The sequence below is a fragment of the Chrysemys picta genome, chromosome 25 (genome assembly GCF_011386835.1).
Source record: "Chrysemys picta bellii isolate R12L10 chromosome 25, ASM1138683v2, whole genome shotgun sequence".
Lineage (NCBI taxonomy): Eukaryota > Metazoa > Chordata > Testudines > Emydidae > Chrysemys > Chrysemys picta.
This window is the reverse complement of record NC_088815.1, coordinates 16,235,715-16,258,147: the sequence shown is the minus strand read 5'-3', so window position 1 is coordinate 16,258,147 and position 22,433 is coordinate 16,235,715. Positions and strand designations below refer to the sequence as shown.

Here is a 22,433-nt window from a genome sequence, read left to right as displayed (position 1 = left end):
TTAGGACCTGGCTTCCGAATGCCAGCAATTGCCCCCAGGGTCTGGAGAGAAAAGCCAGCTGGAGTGGGACAAACCCACTGCCTGGCGGGACGAGAGCAGTATCTGGCAGCCCACGTGGCCATGCTATCTGGGTGGCCTGCCACTGGGCTCAGTGACTCTGCAGGGCCGTCTGCATGATCCTTCCTGCGTGCTCTCTAAATGCTAGAATGTACTGGAGGGCATCTCCCCACCCCATAGCCAGTCACGCACATGCCACAGGAAACCAGGTGCTGGGCAACCCCTCCTGGTGGCTGCTCCTCAGGGGCTGGAGGTCTCCCACTCTGCAGTTCTGTGGGAGCCCAGTGGCCTGTCCCAGACCAGGAGGTGGCTATTCACTTTCTGACCTGACGCCACCTCTGTCTCCCCTTGTGAAAGCAGAGCCTTGGGGCCAGGATCCTGTCTTTGGGGGGAGGCGGGAAGGAAGAGGCTGGTCCAGGTCACTGTTTCCTTGACATGCGGCAGATTCTCTTTCCATCTCCCTGGTCAGGGGTTTCTCGTTCCTTCCCCTCCGAGGCTGGGGGACAAGTCAACCCCCCACCCCACTCCTTTCAGCTGAGAAGCTTCTATGCATTGAGCATCCCAGGCTCATTCCCCTAATTCTGGGAGCACTGGGGATGAGAAGATGCCAGACTGGGTCAGACCCAAACTCCATCTGATCGGTCTCCTGTCTCCCACAGTAGCTGGCACCAGTTGCTTCTGAGGAAGATGCAGAAACTCCATAGTGGGCACTCCTGGAAGGGCTCGTCCTACCCCTAACAGACATTAGCTTGAGGCCTGAAGCTTGTGGCTTTAGCTGTAAAAGGCTTTGGGTATCCGTGGCACTGAGCTTCAGAGCCTATGTCAATTGACTGACTGCGAGGGCTACAAATGGCAGTGTAGATGTTTGGGCTTGGGCTGGACACCGGACTCTGCTACTGTCCGGGCTCCAGCCTGAGCCCAAATGTCTACACTGCAATTTTAGCCCCACCGCCAGAGTCCCACAAGCCCTAGTCAGCTGATGTGAGTCAGCAGTGGCCATGCCACGAGTCTCTTATTGCAGCGTTGATGTAATCTTTGTTAACGCTGTGTGCAATCCTGATTTGAATCTTGCTCAGTTCTTGGCCATAATGACATCTTGTGACAGTGAGTTCCACAGACTAACTTCATAGTTTGTGGAAATGTATTTTCTTTTGTCCACTTTGAATTTGCCACCTTGCCTCTGGTACTTTGCATCCCTCCCGCCTGTCACACTGAGCATTGTTGGCTGTGGGAAATGGTTATTTATATGTTAAACAAGTAAACAAAAAATCTGAGGCAATTCCAATCCTGAAAAATGAGGGAATCCAGTGCCCGTGGGGAGCAAAGGGAACAAGGCAGAAGACCGAACTGAGGTCACAGGAATGGCCATGGGCTGGGTCAGACTAAGGGCCCATCCTGCCCTGTGCCAGACTTTTCTGAAGAAGGTACCAGAATTCAGTAATGGAAAATGATAGAGCAACCTGCCAGGGGGAAGTGCCTCCTGAAATCCTGTTAGAAGCTTGGTTATGCCCTAAGGCCAGGACTGTTTATCTTTGCAAGGTTTTGTCCCATCGTTTAGTTGTGGATGTTCTCATTACTCCAAAAGAAAGCTCATTTTCTTCTGAATCCTGCTAAGCTCTTGAACTCCGCAAGATCCCGTGGCAGTGAGTTCCAGAGGCTAATGTAGGGTTACCATATTCAAACATTTAAAAAAGAGGACACTCCATGGGGTTCCAGTCCCGCCCCCGGCCCTGCCCCCATTCCAACCCCTTCCCCAAAGTCCCTGCCCCAACTCTGCCCCCTCCTCTGAGCACACCGCATTCTCCCTCCTCCCTCCCCCTCTGATCTTGGTTGGGGGTTGCTAAGTGCTTCCCTGCTCCCCACTCGCCCTGCAGCCCCGCACCCCCCCCCCCGCCCCTGCAGCCTCTGTGCCCCCTGCTCCCCACTGGCCCTGCAGCCCCTGCCCCCCCGCCCCTGCAGCCTCTGTGCCCCCCTCTGCCCTGCTCCTCCTCGCCCTGCAGCCTCTGCATCCCCCCCGCCTGCCCCGCTCCCCCGGCAGCCTCTGCCTGGCAGGGGCTTCGGATGCTCAGCGGCGACCGGGGCAGCGCAGGTCCCTGCAGCCCCGGCACACGCTGCACTCCCTGCCCCGCGGGGTGACGGGGCCGCAGGAGGGGTCCCCCAGTGGCCGGGGAGTCCCCGCCCATGAGGGAAGCCCGAGCCGCTGGCTGGGCCCGGCCGCCCCGTGGTCCTGCGGGCTCGGCTGGGGCACACGGCCCCTTCGCTGCCTTCTGCGGCTGCGCCCCCCCCTTTCCCCCGCCTGAGCTTGCTACAATGTAGCCGGGGCGGCTGGGCTGCACTGCAGACCTGACGGGTCGTGCTGGGGCCAGGCGGACCCTGGCTTATGCTGCCTCCCTATTTCCCCGGACATGTCCGGCTTTCTGGCAATTCCCCCCGGACGGGGATTTGAGTACTAAAAAGCCGGACATGTCCGGGGAAATCCGGACGTATGGTAACCCTAGGCTAATTGTGCATGATGTAAAGAAACAAAGTAAGACCTTTTATCAGTTGTTTAAACGTCATTGACTGTTCTCTTGCCCTTGTATCATGAGCCAAGGTAGCAACGGAACAGCAGGCACGGCCCACCCTGCCTTGTCTAAGACAGGGCCTTTCCATGCAGGCAGGAAGCCTGGCTAACCGTGAACTCGTTTCAGAAGAGGTGTGAGTGTCAGGCAGCAGCTTGTGCAGTGCACTGCACGGTCCGGTCTGGAACGTGATCAGCTCCCAGCTGCCGGCTCGCCCAGAGGGGGCTCACTCCTGACCTGCAGCAGATCTTGGCTGGCCCTGGGAACTGGGAATCTCTTCAAATGATCAGCCCGTGACTGAGGGTAGCTGCCCCCACTGTTCATTTGGAGGCTGTTTTCTCATTTTCTTGCTCTCCTCTTCCTCCTCCTCTGGAGTGAGTTCTAATCCTTGGGGGCGGGGTGGGGAGCTTCTGCTGCCAGCAATGTTATGGCTGTTTGTTTCTAGGGGCTGTTCCCAGACAGACGGGGAAATGTACCAGTGTCCCACAGAGGGACACGCGTCAGCCCAGATCAGCAGTTCTTGGGGCCATCTGTATTCTGGCTCCAGGTCCAGTCAGCTGGTCTGATCAATGCTAGAGACGGCCGTGCCTAGTAGCTTCAACATCAGCTGCCTACAGGAAGCACCTTTGGTTCCCCCACTCTCCTGGCCGCCTGCTCAGACTTGTGGTTGGCCGTTCCCGCTCTGCCCAGGCCTGGTCGGTGGGCTTGCTGATGACGGGTTGAGGTTCTGTGGGATCGCAGTGCTAAATGCTTCACGCATAATGCTCTCCGTCCTGCTGCTGAGCTCCACAAATCCATCACGCCGTCAGAGCCGGGCCCAATGGCAGACCTGGCCTTTCAGGCCCCACCATGGCCGGTGCTCCCCAGTCCTTCCTGCCCAGGGCAGAGACTCTGTGTGCTCACTGCTGCCCAAACCCCGCACTGCTCTCTCCTGCCTTGCCCATCGCCAGCCATGCCAGGTTCCTTCGTTAATACTGAGAGCCTGCGCCACGTTGTGGAGCTTAGCTCCCCAGAATGCCATCCCTCTTCTGCGGTTAGCGCTATGTAATCGGTGCTGCAGCTCTGAACTGTCCCCAGTCCCAGATCGCAATCTCTGCCCTCGCAATTGTGACGGTCTTGGCCCCATCTTGGCTCACGCTGCGCCAGGCCCCCAGAGCCCTTGGTCCTATCCCTGAAGGCTGCTGTTCCCTTTGTACTGTTACGAAACACCGGGCAGCTTGTTGCATTTTATCAGTGTTTCCCTCACCCGACCATGCTGGAATCTGCCAGGGATGCACTGGAGAGAGAGTAAAGGGCTGAATAATCGCCGTGCTGTACTGATGCCATCTAGTGCCTCTAACAATACGGGGAGAAGCCCCTTGTGTACTTGCAGCTGGCTGAGAGTCCGCATCAGGTAATGGTCCCTGATGCAGAACTCACATTAAAGTGCTTGAAATAGCGCAGCCACCTTTCAAACTCTTCCATATAGTCCTTAAAATACGACCGCAGCGCGATCCACCTGACTTCTAAACTAAGTCAGGACCCGGCGTCTGGTGTGCACACATCTCCCAGGACTACAAAAGGCAAACCCACCTGCTGGGCCTCAGCCACAGAGTTCAGATCCAAACCTTCAGGCTCTTCGGTGTCACACAGGAGCCAGGTTAGACGCTTGTATCTGGCTGGGGATTTTCTCGGCGTTTAGGAGTGTTTGGATCCCAGGTTTTGGTTCAGGCCCATCTCTCGTTAATGGGAATTCAGGGAGGCACTAGACACAAACACAGATACGTCAGTCCCGGTGAACTCCCCTTTCTTCTTGTTGAGACTCTGCCTGGAATATAACCAGCGTCTGGCTTGGTTCCAGGGCATCATGGATTCTGCACTACAGAGCCTCTTGCACAAGGTCTTCAAACCACTTGATTAATGCACGAGGGACGCCGCAGGTGGACTGCAGATCTGGATACTGCAGTGCCTACGCTGGCCTTTTCCTGAGGAATTCCCCGCTGTGATGAGGTGCCAGCCTCCTAGCCATTGCCCCCGGAGTTCTAGCTGCTCCCAGCAAGTTGAGATCACACTAGTAACAACTCTGGCATGGGGGTGCTGGAACAACTTGTACAGTGTGGGGCTGAGAGCCATTGAACCAAACTGTAAACCCTGTCTATAATGGAAACCACTTAAAGCCAGGGGGTGCGGCAGCCCCCCTGCACCCCTAGTTCCAGTACCTATGCTCTGTCTACGCTGGAGCTGCCCCCCCATTGCTGCCCCCACTAAGCGGCACCAGTGCTGCGCCTCTTTCTGTCGGCAGATCCCTTGCCAGTGTCAAAGGGGATTGCTTTAAAAAGAGCAGCAGTTGGCTGCATCCTCCTGGAGCCAGCAGCACTGAGGGGCTCTTTAGTGCTGGTCTGAAGAGCGTCTGGACGGAGCAGCCTGCGCTGGAGTCCTGCAAAGGTGAGAGAGCAGCCGAGGCGGTCTGTAGGTAACTCGTTAGCCGTGCTGGCGTGTTCTGGAGATGCTACGTTCCTGGCTTGAGAGGCAGGGTCCTAGTGAAAATATTTATCCTTTAGAACAGGAAGGGCCCAGATGGGCTGCAGCTCTGCCAACAGGTTGGGTGCAAATAAAAAACATCCATTAATCTCCTGAACGTGCCCATAGTGAGCAGATCTTGTCCAGGGCATGCAAACCTCGGCCTACTGCTGCTCTCTGTGCTCAGGATTCCCTTGCTTTGTCTTTGTGGGGGCTCGTTGTAGCAGAAGAATCCCATGCACCACTACAGGCTGGGGACCGACTGGCTAAGCGGCAGTTCTGCAGAAAAGGACCTGGGGATTACAGTGGATGAGAAGCTGGATATGAGTCAGCAGTGTGCCCTTGTTGCCAAGAAGGCTAACGGCATATTGGGCTGTATTAGTAGGAGCATTGCCGGCAGATCCAGGGAAGTGATTATTCCCCTCTATTCGGCACAAGTGAGGCCACATCTGGAGTATTGCATGCAGTTTTGGTCCTGCCACTACAGAAGGGATGAGGACAAATTGGAGAGAGTCCAGTGGAGGGCAACAAAAATTATTAGGAGGCTGGGGCACATGACTTACGAGGAGAGGCTGAGGGAACTGGGGTTATTTAGTCTTCAGAAGAGAAGAGTGAGGGGGGATTTGATAGCAGCCTTCAGCTACCTGAAGGGGGGTTCCAAAGAGGATGGAGCTCGGCTGTTCTCAGTGGTGGCAGGTGACAGAACAAGCAGTAATGGTCTCAAGTTGCAGTGTGGGAGGTCTAGGTTGGATAGTAGGAAACACTATTTCACTAGGAGGGTGGTGAAGCATTGGAATGGGTTACCTAGGGAGCTGGTGGAATCTCCACATCATCATAGGACCTAACCACATCAGCCACACCATCAGGGGCTCGTTCACCTGCACATCTACCAATGGGATATATGCCATCATGTGCCAGCAAAGCCCCTCTGCCATGTACATTGGCCAAACCGGACAGTCTCTAAGTAAAAGAATAAATGGACACAAATCAGACATCAGCAAGCTGTCCTTTTCTAAACAGACCTGCAGCACTCACTGATGGCTGGGGCTCCACTCTGCACATGGGGCTCTGGGAGAAAGGGAGAGCTCTGTGGCCATGTGGGGATCCCAGAGCCTGCAGGGACAAATCCTTGACGTTCCCCAAGGGCAGAGCATAAAGCACCCAACCACCATTAGACCTCCCTGGGTATCATCCCAGCCAATGTCCCCCCAGAGCTGCTGCTCGGCTCCCTCTAGGTTTGGGTCAGATGCCTCTGCAGTGGTGAAAGCAGGTGTGGCTGAGTATGCCTTGGTTGGGCAGGACGGGGAGGTGGGCGCTGGACGGGGGCAGTAAATGCAGAGCAGGGAGCAGGAGGCTAACAGCACCTGGCTTGTAGAGCCGACACTCCCTCTCCCTTCTGCTAATAGAGCAAAGTAGTGTGTAGCACCCCCAGCTCTGGACCGGGACCCCATGGTGTGAGGTGCGCCCCTGGAGCCGTGAGGGACTGAGGCGCGCTCTCCCAAGTGGCCTGGGCACGGTGGGCCTGGAGCGGGTGCGTGGCAGGCGGCTGATGCTGGGGATGGGAGAGAGGGAAGGTGACTGTGTTTAAGAAAATCCAACAAACTGTATTTGGAAAACACTCTCCCAGCAAGAGGCCAGAGCATGATCGGGCTCTCCGTTCCCCGCCCTTTGGGGCACCCCTGCGCCTCGCTCTGCTGAGTGGCTGTTTATAAACAGGAGCGCCAGCAGCTTGCTAGGCGCTATGCAGCTAGAAGCAATGTCCCTTCCTCGCTTGATCTGAGGGTGACTCGCCCCCCGTGCGGCTGGGGCACCCTGCCCAGTGTGGGACAGTCTGAGCTCAGATGCTTATCAGGGTCTTGCAGCAGAGGAGTTAAACCTTGATTCCTATTCACTCTTGTGGTTTAGAATAATAGCTGTTCCAAGCGCTGCCGAAGCCACGGCCTCAGTAACTGGAGTACGAGCGATGCTTGTTCTGGTTAGGGCTGGGGCTGGATTGGCTCGCCACAGCATGAAACAATGCTCACACCAGTTAGGCTGCAAGGATATGTCAGGAAGGATCCTGCCCTTGGTGACTCTGAACCAGAAACCCCCTTGTGGCAGCACGTCCCAGGACTTGCAGGGCCCAGAGCTCAGCCATCTGGACAGCGGTGCTGAGGGCGAGGAGATGTCCCCACTTCCTTTCCTGGGTCCCACTGCCAGAGGGAGGGAGCAGGTCAGCCCTTCACCTAGAGCTCTCCCAGGAGTGGTGGGTTCGTTTGGGCTTGGAGCCAGCCTGGTGCCCAGACAAGGAAAGAGTTTTTGTGGCATCCAACTCCCCCTCCTGCTTGGAGAGCAGAGGAGGGTCTGTCCCGCTGGTGAGTCAGTCTCCATTAGCCAGTGCCAGTTGCTGTACTGCGTGGTGCAGTATCCCATCATCCCACCTCTTCCCCTGTCATGCTGGGACCCCGTCTGCAGACTCTATCTGCAATTGGCATCTCCTGTTTGCTTTCATGCATCACTGTAGGGCTGCGCAGGGCATCAGGCAGGCCATGCTCAGGGCCTGGCAGCAAAACACCGTGACAGTGGAGCGCTCCAGAGAAAAGGTCACGAGGCTGTGGATACTGGAAAGTATTAGGCAACCTCCCCTAGGAGCCTTGCTGCTCTCTAGGAGCGCCGGAGGGAGGTGGGGTGCTGAGCGCTTGTGCGCAGGCAAGTGCAAAGTGGTTTCTCTTTGAGCGGAACAGGAAGCCATTTGTGGCAGTTGCTGGCCGCACATCCACTGCCGACTCGGGCTGTGCTGTGAGCTGCCAGCCTGGGCGCCCCTGGGCTTCTCCTGTCCATGTCACCCAGCAGGGTCACTGCAGGTGTCTGCAAGCAACGGAGCTACCTTGGTCTGAGCAAATCGCAGGCCGGGGCGGGGGGGGGTTGTTTGTGACTCAGGAAAGGGGAAGTGGCAAGAGGATTGATTGAGCCATCAGCTACTGACACTTCTGAGATGAGCCTTGATGTGTGTCTTGTCCCGATACCCGGCGGAGACTCCCGGGGCCTGGGCTGATGAGACTGCTGCCGCAGCGTACTGAGGAGAGGCCTCCCACGTCCTGGGTAAGTCACACTCCCGGGCCCTGCCTCGTTGTTTGCTTGCTGCAATGGCCTGTGGGAGAACCGACTAGCTCTGGGTCGTGGGCTTTTGTAACTCACCCCCCCACACCATGCCCGCTGCCTTGCTGCAAGGACTGGCCCCTGGGATGCAGGGCTCCAGGCCAAGACGGGGGATGTTTGGGGTAACGGGAGAGGTTGAGGGCAGTGGCTGTAACTTGAGGCCTCCCCTCTGCCCCGGTCTGTGGAGGCAGCTGAGGCATTCGGAAGCACTGGGCTGGGCCAGCTGCTTGGGGAAGATGCTCTTGGCCTCAGGTAGTGAAGTCTCTGGGGTTGGTGGGTCGTGTGGTGAGAGGGGTCGCAGTGCCGCTGGCGGCAGAGGGAGCTGGGGTTTGGGCACATGCTGCAGCTGCCCCTGGCTCTAAAGCAGGGTCAGCGTTTGTGTGGGGTGTGTCTGGCACCCCACAGTCATCAGAGGGCAGCCCTGCACCCTGGGAAGGAGGGAGGGATGGCCCCTCCCTGATGTTCAGTCTTTCTCACCCTAGCGTGCGCCCCGTCTGCGCCCTGGCACCGGGTGCTAGAACCCTGCTGGGATTGGCCGGTTCTTCTCTGGGACCTGGGGGCCGTGAAACCTGCCGGGCAGCTTGTCCCTCTCTCGCAGTGACCTGCAAGCCCCCCTCGGTCCGCAGTGCACGGGCAGGCGCCTGGCCCAGCTGCCCAGGGCCGGCCTGCCTGGGGGCGAGATGATGGCTCAGGTGCCAGCCGCCAGGTGGCAGCACCGCACGTCCAATCGCGCAGAGGCCTGTCTCCCAGCCACACAGCAGGAACCCTGAGGTGGGTGGCCCCCGTCATCCCCACACATTGGGCAACTGGGCGTCTTGTGACTCAGGCTTCCTGGTTCCCACGGTAGCCGGCCCCAGGCCAGGCTCTTGCCTGGCTGGCTGCAGACAGGCTCTAGCCCTGCGCCGCCTCCCCCATGCCTGTTCTCCTTTGCAAAGGTGCCTGCCCCCAAGCTGAGGTGAGGGGCTTCTGTGCTGCTCCCAGGTGCCTGGGGGCGTCACTTCGTCAGGAGTCCCAGCTCCAGCGGCGAACCCCCTTGCACCTAGCACCTCTGGCAGCTTGCCCAGGGGAGGTACCTTCAGCTCTCCCCGGCTCTCCCCTGGGGTGATGGCTGGACTGTCCGCATCGGCCTGCATGCACAGCTCCCCACTCCAGGTGCTCTTCCACCCCGCAGTGGGGGCTGGCGTTGGTCTGACTGTGGCGAAGCAGAGGAGGAAGGGGCACCCGTGCTCTGCAGGCCATGGGCTGGGACAGGAGAAGGTTGTGGGGCTGCCCCATGGCTCCTGAAGGAGGAGCCCCACTGGACTCCAGGCCCCCAACACCAACCCATAGCACTGAGGGAGGAGGGGTGCCCTGGAGCCATGGCTGGGATTCTGGAGGAGAAGCTGGCCTGGAACCCGGGCAACAATCTGGACCCAGCCCTATGGGCCCTGTGCAGTCCAGCAGCTGGAGCCTCGCCCAGGGACTGGCTTCAGGGCATGTTGCTAGCGAGAAGGACCACGTCCCCCACGGGGTGGTGTCACCAGCCTCATGATCTAGGGAGGGGCAGTGGAGACGGGCCCAGGGAGTGACTGACCCCCAGTCACACAGTGAATTGGGGTCAGAACCAGGAGCCCTGGCTCCCAGCTGTAAGCCACACCCTGGCGGCTGGATGCCCCTGGAGGGCAGCGTGCAGGGAGGGGGCCAGGAGAGGCTAAGCTTACCCACTACAGCCTGAGGTGGCTGCCTCCCCTTCCCCTATGCCCAGGGGGAGGAAGCCTCACAGACCAATCTCCTGGAAAGGAGCACGGGCGCTGCATGGCCATTCAGCCTCAGAATAGGTTCAGATGGGAGGAGAAGCCCCAGCTCCCACTGGAACATCTCCTGGCGTGAGCTCGCTCGGCAGACTGGAGGGACAAGGCCTGGACTGACGCTGTGACAGCGGGTGAGAGCTCTTATGAGTCCCTCTGGTCCCCCACTGGTTCAAGTGATCCTGTCACGGGCCCTGGCCTGGGTGGGGCGTGCGCTCCGCTCCTGGGGTCAAAGCAGCCTGAGCGTGGCTCTCTATAGTGCAGGCAATTCTCTCCCAGGCCGTTCCCCGCTGAGGCGATGCTCTCCCTACTCTGGGCTCTGTCCTGCTCGTCCCGCTCTGCTCTCTCCTCTGGCTGTGGCTGGAGCGGGAAATGCTCAGACCTGGTGGCCGAGGAGACCCCAGAAGCCAGTGCCTTCTGCGCCACAGGCTTAGGTTAGCAGGGCCTCCCACAAGGCGTTTCTTGGGGAAACAGGCTTTGGGGGAGACCAGCCTGAGAGCAGGGCCTGGCCGGGGACAGGGTCTTTTCACCCCAGGCAGCCTGTCCTCTACTTTGTAAAGAGTCAGCCACGTAAGCGAGGCCTGAGAAATAGTGAGCCATGGGGAGCAGACTCGGCTGTAGGGAGATTGCCTAGATCAGTGGTTCTCAACCAGGGTTAGGTGTACTCTGGGAGGTATACCCCAGAGGTCTTCCAGGGGGGACATCAACTTACCTAGATATTTGCCATGTCTTACAACAGGCTACATAAAAAGCACTGGCAAAGTCAGTACACACTAAAATTCGATACTGCCAATGACTAGTTTATACTGCTCTATATACTATGCACTGAAATGTAAGTACAATATTTATATTCCCATTGATTTATTTTATAATTGCATGGTAAAAATGAGAAAGTCAGCCATTGTTCAGTACTAGTGTGGCTGTGACACTTTTGTAGGTCTGATTTTGTGAACAAGTAGTTTGAAAGTGAGATATAATTTGCGGGGACACAAGACAAATCCGACTCCTGAAAGGGGTCCAGTAGTCTGGAAAGGCTGAGAGCCACTCGCCTAGAGCTCAGGCAGGCTTCCCATGGCTAGAGCTCTGCTTTCCCAGCCTTGCCACAGGGCCAAGGGGTTGGGTAAAAGTTTGGGGCATCAGCTGGAACAGAGGGGTGGGGGGAAGTAGGCTGAGTTACCAGCACAAAGTCAAGAGGTCCACTCAAATTTTGGGTGAAGGGTCAGGTCTCTTATTCCATCTGAAGCAGCTTGACGATGCGGGCCCCCCTTAGCCTGATCGGATGCTATGGGGAAAAGGAGCTGGAGACAAGTCTGTTCCGGGGCAGTTTCTCCTGCTGATGGTGGGTTTGCTGCAGAGCTGCCCAGAGCTGCTGGCTTGTCAGAGGGACGGCTTCCCAGGCCTGCACTGTGGAACTCGCTCAGGCTCTGCCTTTGCACTTGGATACGCTGCCAACCAAAGCTGTAAACGCCAGGCCCGTGTGCGCGTGGTGGTCATCCTCTGTTTCCATGGTACGAGTACACGGGACCCCGCAGCGCTGATTGAGTGGCTGATGGATTTGGCAGGCTACCATCATCGTGACCAGGAGTGGAATGGGGAGCTGTTTGCCAGCCAGGGGAAAGTTACCGATGTGCTAATAGCTTGTTTTTGTATTTAGTTTCAATCCAGTAAGTAGTGCTTGGTGCTTAGGGAGCAGAGCCGTCGTCCTAGAGGCACTCGCTGCTGCAGGAAGTGTGCGCGGCTCCTTCGTGCAGGTGGGCAATATGAAGCTCAAGAATTTTCCTCTGGCTGCCTCTTCTATCAGCTGATACTTTTGACAAAACACTTGGCTTCTCCACTCCCCCTCTTGGCAGCTCCAGGGCTGGAGTCTGCAGAGCTGCCTCAGACCGTGCCGTGCTCTGCCTTGCAGCGACTGCATCCTCGCCTTCTGCTTGGGCTTTGTCCCCCAACGGGGCTCGGAAGGCTCCCCAATGGCAGACTCGCTGCTAAACCACTCCTGGCCGTCGTTCTCAAAGCGCTGGATGAAGAGATGGTCGTTTAAGCGAGGTAACGTCCCACCCGTGGGCCATGGACGCTGGTTGGAGCCGTGCTCGGTGGTCCTGGGTAACTGCTGCAGTGTAGTGCAGACACCCAGACCCGGAGCTAGCCGAGTTTTGGCTTGCTTTGGCAGAGAGGCTTATGTTTGTTTAGAAACGAGCCTTTCCTTGCCGGAGGGGATGCTGCATAAATATTTGTTCATGCATTTCCTTTCCTTTAATCTTCTCTTCGGGGCACCTTCAGTGCTGCTAGCAGCTGGGTAATTGGTTAAATATCAGTCTTCTGGTTTGATAATGAACTTGATTCATTGCTCCCAGAGGCCTGGAGAGCCTAAAGTTTATAGAGGCAGCTGCCTCCAGGTGAACCTCTGGAGTGCTGCAGGTTATGTCATGCTGAGAGCTCAGCTCCCAGAGCCATGTGTGCAAAGGGGCTGAAGGCCTGTCTGGTGCTTTCAAGGAGACCCCCTGGAACTTGTGGGCTAACAAAGCCTCAGCGCTTGACAGGAGCAGCCTGTGATTTGAGAAACGTGGCGTGCCGCACGGTACTGAGTAAGGCCCCCGCGGTGTTAGTGAGCGGTGACAGAGGAGACTGATTCTGGTATTAGGGTCCTGAGCCCCCAAACACTGTATAACTGTCCCTGAAAACGTTGTGCTGCTTTTGGCCAACACTAGAGCCAGAGGCCTGAGGAGCATGAATTTCGCAGTCACTTGGGGCTTGGCTCGTCCTATGCAGACATCATTTCCCCAGTGAATATTTACAGCGTGCAACTGCCACGCTGCTCTGATGCTTCCAGGTATTTTTACCTGCGAGGTCGGAGCTCTCAGCCTGCTCCTCCCCCTCCTTTTCACCTGGCTCCTCTCTCCCCACATCCCTGCCTGCCTTTTTCCCCCAGCACTCCCCTCTCCTGAGTGGACGAGCCTTGGATACAGGGTGGATCTGAGACTCAAACTGAGCGAAACACGGAAAGTCATTCTGGGCAGGAAGCAGAAATTGACACAGGACTAGGCGCCCAAAAGGCTGATTCAGGCTAACCCTTTCCAAACCTGGATGTGCTGTGACAGCTGGCTGGGGCACAGGGAGATGTGAGGCAGCTGATGAGAACTGAATTTTGCTCAATTCCAAATTAAGCTCATCTCCCTTGTAACGATGTCGTGGTACTAACTGGCCCCTACGCATTGGGCTGGAGAGTGTCTGTCTCACACCAGCCCCCCTCCTGCAGCGCCGTAGGGTCTGCACACAGGGTTCAGCGAACACTGCCTCAGAACAGACTGTCCTTTTGGGCGTTTGCCTCACGTGCACAAGACATTCAGCTGCAGCTCAGCTCCACCCTGCAGGCCTGTGCGGCTGCTGGGGATGCACTTTCTCTGGGCCAGCAGCAGAGGAACCAGACTCTCAAAATGCATCTGAATCCCCCACTTCCCTCCCCACAAGTTACTGTATCTGGGACCTTCCAAAGTGCTTTATCAGTGTGACAAACACAAACTGGGCTGGGCTCACGCCATCCACCACTGACGTGCCGCCGTCTCTGGGCTGTCACAAAGGACTTGTGAAGGCCATGTGCGCCAGCTGGTGAATGAGAGAAGTCCCTGCACACACATCCTTCATCCTGAGCCATGTGGTCTGGGCTCTAAGCACTCATCTAGTGGGGACCGCCTGTTAACCACATCGGTGTCAAACAGACCCTAGCTGCTGGGGAACTCAGGAGCTGAATACCCCTGTGAGATTCTGTGGGAGCTTTTCTCAGCAGGACCCTGGCAAGCTCGCAGTCCAGGTGGAGCTGTTTTAAAGAACAACGCCAGCGCTTCGCTCGCCTCCTGCCCAGCGGCTGCCCCCATGTGGCTGAGGGCTGGCCAGTGGGGAGGGAGCAGGGGATTTGTGTCAAGGCGTGAGATGGGGAAAGGGCACTGGGCTGTCTTCTGGGTCTCTCAAGCCTGGAGCGGAGTAGGGCAGGCGAAGCAACTACCAGCCTCAGAAAATGGACAGGGGGTGTTTGGTTCAGCAGCACGAAGGGAGTGAGAACACGCGCCCGGAAAACAAACCGGTTCAACAGTAGCAGTCATTGCCAGAAATCCTGACCCAGCGCGGTCAGAAAGGGTCTGGAACCGGACAACGTGCTGGCGTTTGCTAAAGGAAGCTCCGAGTACAGCACCCAGCAGGCTCGGGGGCGGATTTAGGGGAAAGAGGAAGAAGCTGAGCATATGTCACTTGACCCTGGGCCCACGGCACGAAGAATGATTGCTACGGGGAGGGGGAGGTCCCGAGGGTGCTACGAGGGGCTACAGCCCACCGTAATGGGGAAACGGAGACCGGACCTCGCTGTGACGGATCCGGCTGCGTAATCCTCTCTGGGGGGAGCTCCAGTGCTTGGGAGAATTGAACTAAACTGGACAAAGACCTAGCAAATAGACAGCCAGGAACCCCGCTGCCCTGGCGCCCAGGAGGGACCCAACCGGGACCTCCTGCTGCCTGTCTCCCTAAAGTGGTGGTAATCGAGTTCAGTGATTAACATCATCCCCACGTCCCTGCGTGGGTGCACTGGTTGTGTGTGCGTTCATTTCCTTAGCAGTCAGCTGTCTCTGCCGGAGCCCAACAGCCAGGCCTGGGCACTGCTTGGAGGAACGGCTGGAGACTCCCCTGTATATGGCTGAGAGTTACTGTTCGAGTCAGACAGCTTGTCTCCCCTCCCTCAGCCCAGCCCTCATGAGCGAACGGCTGCTCACGCATGGCATTGGCCTTGGCACATGCACCAAGGGGCCGCACTCATTCAGAGCCCCCAGGAGCGGCAGGTTTATTGCGCACTCTACAGCTGTCTTAGTCTGTAGCTCTAATAATCCGGAGAACCCGCCGTAAAGGGTTGGGTTTGGGGCCAGGAGGTGGCTTCCTGATTTTTCTTTTTCGCTCTTAAACTTGCCGTTGTTATAAGTTTCCAGGAGTCTCTGTTCAGGCTCCTGGGAAATCCCCCCGGCTGGGGCCCAGCCATTCCTGCTTGTGGAATGATTACACGGCGTGGTGTTGCTGCCTTTCTTCACAGTGTCTGGTGCTACCTTTTAGAAAAAAGAAAGTAGTGAGAATGCCTGAAACGTGGAGACCCTGAGCTGCGCATACGGAATGTGCACTCTGGATTTTTCTCCAGCAGGCTTCTTCCCCAGACGGTTCGCTGACTCATTCACTGAGCCGCACAAAACCCTGCACTCTATGGAGTGGGGGAAATTGAGGCCCAGCTAGGGGGAAATGTCTTGCCCAAGGTCATATAGTGAGTCAGTGGCAGAGCTCGGAATAGACCCTGACAGTCTGCTTTGCTCTAACCACTAAGCAGGTGCAGCGTCCACATCGGATTCACCTGGTAGCCCAGTCTGCAAAGAACCAGGGACTGGTTTATCAGAGGCAGCAGCAAGGACTGCACTGATTGGGCTTTAATCCTTCTTGGTGGTGGTGGTGGGGATTTAACCCCTTGTGGTGGGGTTTCCTGGCACTTACACACAGACTCTGCTTTAACTGAGTGGAACCTGCTGAGCTTGTCTGTATATCATCAGAGCCAGAGAGGGGCTACAGGCCTGCGTGCCAGTCTGGGTGCCCCCAGAGATGGGACTCTCCTGGCCTGGGCCAGCCCTAGGGGCTGAGGGGCGCAGGGAGTTAACCTGAGCCAGTGGCACAGAGTGGAAGAGGCTCCAGTGTTGTCCTATTCTTTGGGGCCTGGGGGCAGATTCACCCAGGCCACAGGCCTGCCCTCTCCTAGCTGCTGGGCATTTACACACGTCCCAAACTGTCCTGTCGTGCTGCAATTCCCTTCCCTTCTATCCGTGCAGGAGCTCTGCTCCGGGACCGGGTGTCAGCCATGGAGCCGGGCTGTGGCTGACCCTTAAATCAGACCAGGCTCCCAGGCTGCTGGTGGGGCCCATTCCAGTCCTAGGGAACTCGGAGACCATTTCCCCACAAACTCCGCTCTGGGGATTCCACGGCCAGGCGCTCGCTCGCTCGCTGCAGCAATACCCTTTTATGGTTCCCAGCCAGAGGCGCGTTAAGCAACCACAGTCCTAATCTGCTTAATGTTTCCTTAAAGCAAACAGTGAATGCTCTTGAGAGCGTCACTCTGTCATCTCATCTCCAGCCTCCGGCTGAGCAAAGGTGGGAGCTGCTGCTGCCTGCCGGAGGTGTCTATCCCCACCCCTCCAGCTGTTGCTGCATTGGGCCTGCCTGCCCCGAGGAGCCTGCATCTTTTACAAAGGAGAAACACACGGAGCCCAAGGTCTGGTCTATGCTTCAAAATTAGACGGTCCGAGCTATGGCTCTCGGGGAGGGGTCGCATTTTGTGACCTAAGCCCCATTGACGACGCAGCCAGGTTGATGGAAAGATTCTTCTGCCTCTCGGCGAGGAAAAGCCCCTTCTGTTGCTGTGGGAAGCGTCTACGCTACAGGAGCGCAGCTGCAGCACCGCAGTGATACTGTGATAGCGCCCGCGGTATAGACACGGCACAGGGCCAGCGACTGCGCTGAGCCCAGAGGCTGCAGGTTCCTACTCAGAGTGTGTTGTTGAGTGGGGGGAGCCTAATGCTGCGTGTCCTGCCCCGTTCAGGGCCATGGACTTGTCCAGCTCTCCCAGAGTGGCGCTGGGGATGCAGGGCCGGCTCCAGGCACCAGCGCAGGAAGTCCCTCTCGGAGGGAAGGACCAGCCACTGAATTGCCGCTGAAGAATGAAGCGGCGTGGTAGAGCTGCCGCCGAAGTGCTGCCGATCGCAGCTTTATCTTTTTTTTTTTTTTGTCTTCGCCGCTTGGGGCGGCAAAAAAGCTGGAGCCGGCCCTGTGTGGATGCCCCTTGCCACGCAGTCTACTCCTGTGCTTGGCAGGCACGTGTCTTAGTCCTGCCCTGCAATGTTGCTCCAGGGTCACTCTGTCCCACCTGGGCCTGCCCTGCTCTCACTTGTGCTGTTGGAGTCAGGAAGGTGTAGGAGGGGAATCCTGCCTCTGGGTTCCTGCCAGGCTACTTGGGGGCTTCCTTGGGGCCAGGAAACCCCTCCCACTCAGCAAAGGACGGGGGATCTTCTCAGTAGTTGCTGAGTGGCTGCTCTGGGCAAGTGTGGATTGGGTCTCGCCCAGTTGATTCTTGTGTGCACACCAGTCTGCCCAGCCAAAATTTGAGAATTTCAGAGGCTGGTTTGCGAATGTGGTGCGCCTGTCCACATGCCAAGCTGTGACGCTTAGTGACCAATTGGGTGTAGCCGATAGTGGTGCTGACTTAGTAGGAGACACTGTCCTGGGAGGGACTTTCGGAGCTGCTCGTGTTACGTGGATTAGTTCAGGGGTTCTCACCCTTTTTCTTTCTGAGGCCCCCCCGCCCCAACATGCTATAAAAACTCCACAGCCCACCTATGCTACAACTACTGTTTTTCAGCCCTGCCATGGTGGGGCTCCGGCTGGGATTTCTGCCCTGGGACTCAGCCAGTCTAATGCTGGCCCTGCTTGACAGCCCCCCTGAAACCTGCTGACAGCCCCCCAGGTGAACTGCTGGATTAGATGAACATGGCTGATGTGACATCACACCCTACTCCACAGTCTGCACTGGCTCAGGGCAGTCTGGGGGGGTCTGTCGACTTGGGCATTTGCTTCTCTTGGCAGTTGGATGAAGCCAGTCGGACCTTTGGGGCATCAGACAAGGCTCCTCTTGTTTCCTTAGTCTTTGGCTCCCGGGAGGGTTTGCTGGGGAGGGATGTGGATTGCTTTGCTACTTAGCTACCCCTTCACCTCGTCTCTCTCCATGGTACTAGCTGGAAAGGAGTCACCGCAGAGGTAGCGTGGGGCTTAATTTGTCATGTCTGGCTGTGCACACATTGCCTAAAATGGTCTCCCAGCCCTATAGCTCTGGGCTCTATATGCTGCTGAGTAATGATGCCTTGCTGTGCGGGGCTGTGTTATGAAGTTTACGGGGGCTGGTGTGCAGGACTGATTTATCGAGTGTTGAATAGGAGTGTCTGCAATGCACAGAGAGGATCTATGTTGTGCTGTGGGGGTGAAGTCTGTGCCTCTGTCCAGATCCCCAACCCCGGGATGGCATGAGGAGAACAAACTGAATGTTTTCCAGGATTCCAAGAGTGCTGGTTCCATTCCAGGGTTCCACTTCAGCACGGAAGATTGAAGGCCGCCGTGTAAAGGCGCGATGGGCCTCTGTCTGGAGCGGCTCCGGCAGGCAGGACGCGGCTGCTGCTGTTAGAGGAAAACATTTCATTGGTTTAACTTCGACGCGTGTGACTCAGAGCTATCCCCCACATCGCAAAACGCGTGTCAGTCTGCAGTGACTGCCTGGTCCCTGCAGCTGGCTACCTTTAGGGCCCTGACAATTCCCTTTCAGAGAAGGTTCCCTGTTTCAAAGGAGGCATGGAAACAAGAGGCTTCCTTTTTCTTCCCTTGTTCTAGACACCTCTCATTATGAAAGCAGAACTTGCTCCCCTCCCCTTGGGCGCTGCTAGCTGAGCAGTCCCTCCTGCTAGTGGCATATCTGACATGGAGGCCAGTCACTGTGAAAGTCGTGGGGCTCCTGGCGGATAATCACCCTAAGATGAGCTCCCAGTGCGATGCTGGGGCCAAAAGGGCGAATGCGATCCAGGTCCATGGGAGGGTCTACATCGGTGTCTAGCCCTGTCCGTCAGGAGTCTCTCGGTGGCTTTCATCACAGGGGGCATCCAACTAACTGCCTATTTACTCTCGGCCCAATGCCTGTGCTGTAACCAGTCAGCTTGATTTAGGTTTGTGACGTGACTAAGTGTGAGATGTCATCTCCACTCCTGCTGCTACCTATTAAACCTGAGGAAGTCCAGCACAATCCTGTGACCGAGCAAACAAAAGCCTTTAGAAATCCTGGGACATTTTAATGGGGGTGTTTATGCTGATAGCCCATAAATAAAAGATTAAATTCAAATGTCTCTTATGTGGGATTTCAGTGTAATCTTTTAGGGTTTTTTCTCTCATATGAAATAATTAATACATATGGGAAAAAATAAAATTAAAAATGCATATTGCCAGACACTTGCCTCTGCTGATTGGTAGCAATTGTAATTTGAAGTCTCTGGAAAGAACACATAATTCTTAAGATTCAGGAAGGAAAGGTTAACAGCCATCAAATAGCTACATCATTGCATGCCAAGTTCCATGTAACGCATTAGCATCCAGAGGGAGGTTTTACGCTTACTCTAGGACAGTTCTGTAGGGCTTACCCATCTTGAGGCTGGTTGGCCTCAAGGAGCTCCTGGCCCTCAGAGACCACGTACGGACTCTGGAGGCCAGGGTGGCGGAACTGGAGGAGCTAAGGGAGGCAGAGAGGTATGTTGATGAGACTTTCCGGGACACTGTTGAATTGTCCCACCTCCGGTCAGACAGCCCCTGCGCTGTTGAGGAGGATGAAAGGCCCAGGGAAGCAGAGCAGTCAACGGGAGCAGAGGGAAACCTTCCCATAGTTGGGACCCTCCTTCCAGACGGTGCTGGGGTTGCCTCTCACACTGAGGTTGCCTCTCCTGGGGAGGGAACTCCAGTTGCTAGGAAAAGGCAGGTGTTAGTATTGGGAGATTCAATCATTAGAAACGTAGAGAGCTGGGTTTGTGATGACCGGGAGAACCGTATGGTGACTTGCCTGCCTGGTGCGAAGGTTGCGGATCTCTCGAGGCATCTGGATAGACTTGTGTGTAGTGCTGGGGAGGAGCCGGTGGTCGTGGTACATGTAGGTACCAATGACATAGGGAAGGGTAGGAGAGACGTCCTGGAGGCCAAATTTAGGCTGCTAGGGGAGAGACTGAAATCCAGGACCTCTATGGTGGCATTCTCAGAAATGCTCCCAGTTCCACGCGCAGGGCCAGGTAGGCAGGCAGAGCTTCAGAGTCTCAATGCGTGGATGAGACGATAGTGAAGAGAGGAGGGCTTTACATTCATTAGGAACTGGGGAAACTTCTGGAATGGGGGGAGCCTATACAGGAAGGAACCAGAGTGGAACCAGACTGCTGGCACTAAACATTAAAAAGGTTGTAGAGCAGTTTTTAAACTAGGAGATGGGGGAAAGCCGACTGCTGCAGAGGAGCATGTGGATCGGACAGAGACTTCTCTTAGGGGAGAGTCTAATGATAGAGAATCTCCAGGTTCTAGTCAGGAGCAGAGGATGGAAGAGGATAAAGTAGGGGCCAGATCAGATGATAAACATTCACATAAAAAAGAATCTGATACATCAGAAAAGGACAGACAAATAAACAGTGACAAGTTTTTAAAGTGCTTGTACACAAATGCTAGAAGTCTAAATAATCAGATGGGTGAACTAGAGTGCCTTGTGATAAAGGAGGATATTGATATAATAGGCATCACAGAAACCTGGTGGACTGAGAGCAATCAATGGGACACAATCATTCCGGGGTACAAAATATATCGGAAGGACAGAACAGGTCGTGCGGGGAGGGAGTGGCACTATATGTGAAAGAAAATGTACAATCAAATGAAGTAAAAATCTTAAGCAAATCCGCATGTTCCATAGAATCTCTATGGATCGAAATTTCATGCTCTAATAAGAATATAACATTAGGGATCTATTATCAACCACCTGACGAGGACGGTGATAGTGATGATGAAATGCTAAGGGAAATTAGAGAGGCTATCAAAATTAAGAACTCAATAATAGTGGGGGATTTCAATTATCCCCATATTGACTGGGAACATTTCACTTCAGGACGAAATGCAGAGATAAAATTTCTCGATACTTTAAATGACTGCTTCATGGAGCAGCTGGTACGGGAACCCACAAGGGGAGAGGCAACTTTAGATTTAGTCCTAAGTGGAGCACAGGAGCTGGTCCAAGAGGTAACTATAGCAGGACCGCTTGGAAATAGTGACCATAATACAATAGCGTTCAACATCCCTGTGGTGGGAAGACCATCTCAACAGCCCAACGCTGTGGCATTTAATTTCAAAAGGGGGAACTATGCAAAAATGAGGGGGTTAGTTAAACAGAAGTTAAAAGGTACAGTGACTAAAGTGAAATCCCTGCAAGCTGCATGGGTGCTTTTTAAAGACACCATAATAGAGGCCCAACTTCAATGTATACCCCAAATTAAGAAACACAGTAAAAGAACTAAAAAAGAGCCACCGTGGCTTAACCACCATGTAAAAGAAGCAGTGAGAGATAAAAAGACTTCCTTTAAAAAGTGGAAGTCAAATCCTAGTGAGGCAAATAGAAAGGAGCATAAATGCTGCCAAATTAAGTGCAAGAATGTAATAAGAAAAGCCAAAGAGGAGTTTGAAGAACGGCTAGCCAAAAACTCCAAAGGTAATAACAAAATGTTTTTTAAGTACATCAGAAGCAGGAAGCCTGCTAAACAACCAGTGGGGCCCCTTGATGATCGAGATACAAAAGGAGCGCTTAAAGACGATAAAGTCATTGTGGAGAAACTAAATGGATTCTTTGCTTCAGTCTTCACGGCTGAGGATGTTAGGGAGATTCCCAAACCTGAGCTGGCTTTTGTAGGTGACAAATCTGAGGAACTGTCACAGATTGAAGTGTCACGAGAGGAGGTTTTGGAATTAATTGATAAACTTAACAGTAACAAGTCACCGGGACCAGATGGCATTCACCCAAGAGTTCTGAAAGAACTCAAATGTGAAGTTGCGGAACTATTAACTAGGGTTTGTAACCTGTCCTTTAAATCGGCTTCTGTACCCAATGACTGGAAGTTAGCTAATGTAATGCCAATATTTAAAAAGGGCTCTAGAGGTGATCCCGGCAGTTACAGACCAGTAAGTCTAACGTCTGTACCGGGCAAATTAGTCGAAACAATAGTTAAGAATAAAATTGTCCGACACATAGAAAAACATAAACTGTTGAGCAATAGTCAACATGGTTTCTGTAAAGGGAAATCGTGTCTTACTAATCTATTAGAATTCTTTGAAGGGGTCAACAAACATGTGGACAAGGGGGATCCAGTGGACATAGTGTACTTAGATTTCCAGAAAGCCTTTGACAAGGCCCCTCACCAAAGGCTCTTATGTAAATTAAGCTGCCATGGGATAAAAGGGAAGGTCCTTTCATGGACTGAGAACTGGTTAAAAGACAGGGAACAAAGGGTAGGAATAAATGGTAAATCCTCAGAATGGAGAGGGGTAACTAGTGGTGTTCCCCAAGGGTCAGTCCTCGGACCGATCCTATTCAACTTATTCATAAATGATCTGGAGAAAGGGGTAAACAGTGAGGTGGCAAAGTTTGCAGATGATACTAAACTAGTTAAGACCAAAGCAGACTGTGAAGAACTTCAAAAAGATCTCACAAAACTAAGTGATTGGGCAACAAAATGGCAAATGAAATTTAATGTGGATAAATATAAAGTAATGCACATTG

At 54.9% G+C, this 22,433-nt stretch overlaps 1 protein-coding gene across 6 annotated transcripts in view; it reads left to right on the top strand.

The window, feature by feature from the left end:
• The first annotated feature begins 7,813 nt into the window (after nt 1-7,813).
• ARHGEF18 (Rho/Rac guanine nucleotide exchange factor 18) overlaps nt 7,814-22,433 on the top strand; it is an 85,743-nt gene continuing 71,123 nt past the window's right edge. For 4 of the 6 annotated variants that reach the window (XM_005279019.3, XM_005279018.3, XM_008171590.3 and 1 more), the window contains exon 1: nt 11,689-12,085. In XM_005279019.3, the coding sequence (XP_005279076.3) occupies nt 12,010-12,085 (76 nt within the window). In that variant the 5' untranslated portion in view covers nt 11,689-12,009. Of the gene's footprint in view, nt 8,199-8,887; nt 9,027-11,688; nt 12,086-22,433 lie in introns of those variants that run through there. The other 2 variants (XM_008171589.3, XM_065578289.1) reach the window with 2 other exon arrangements.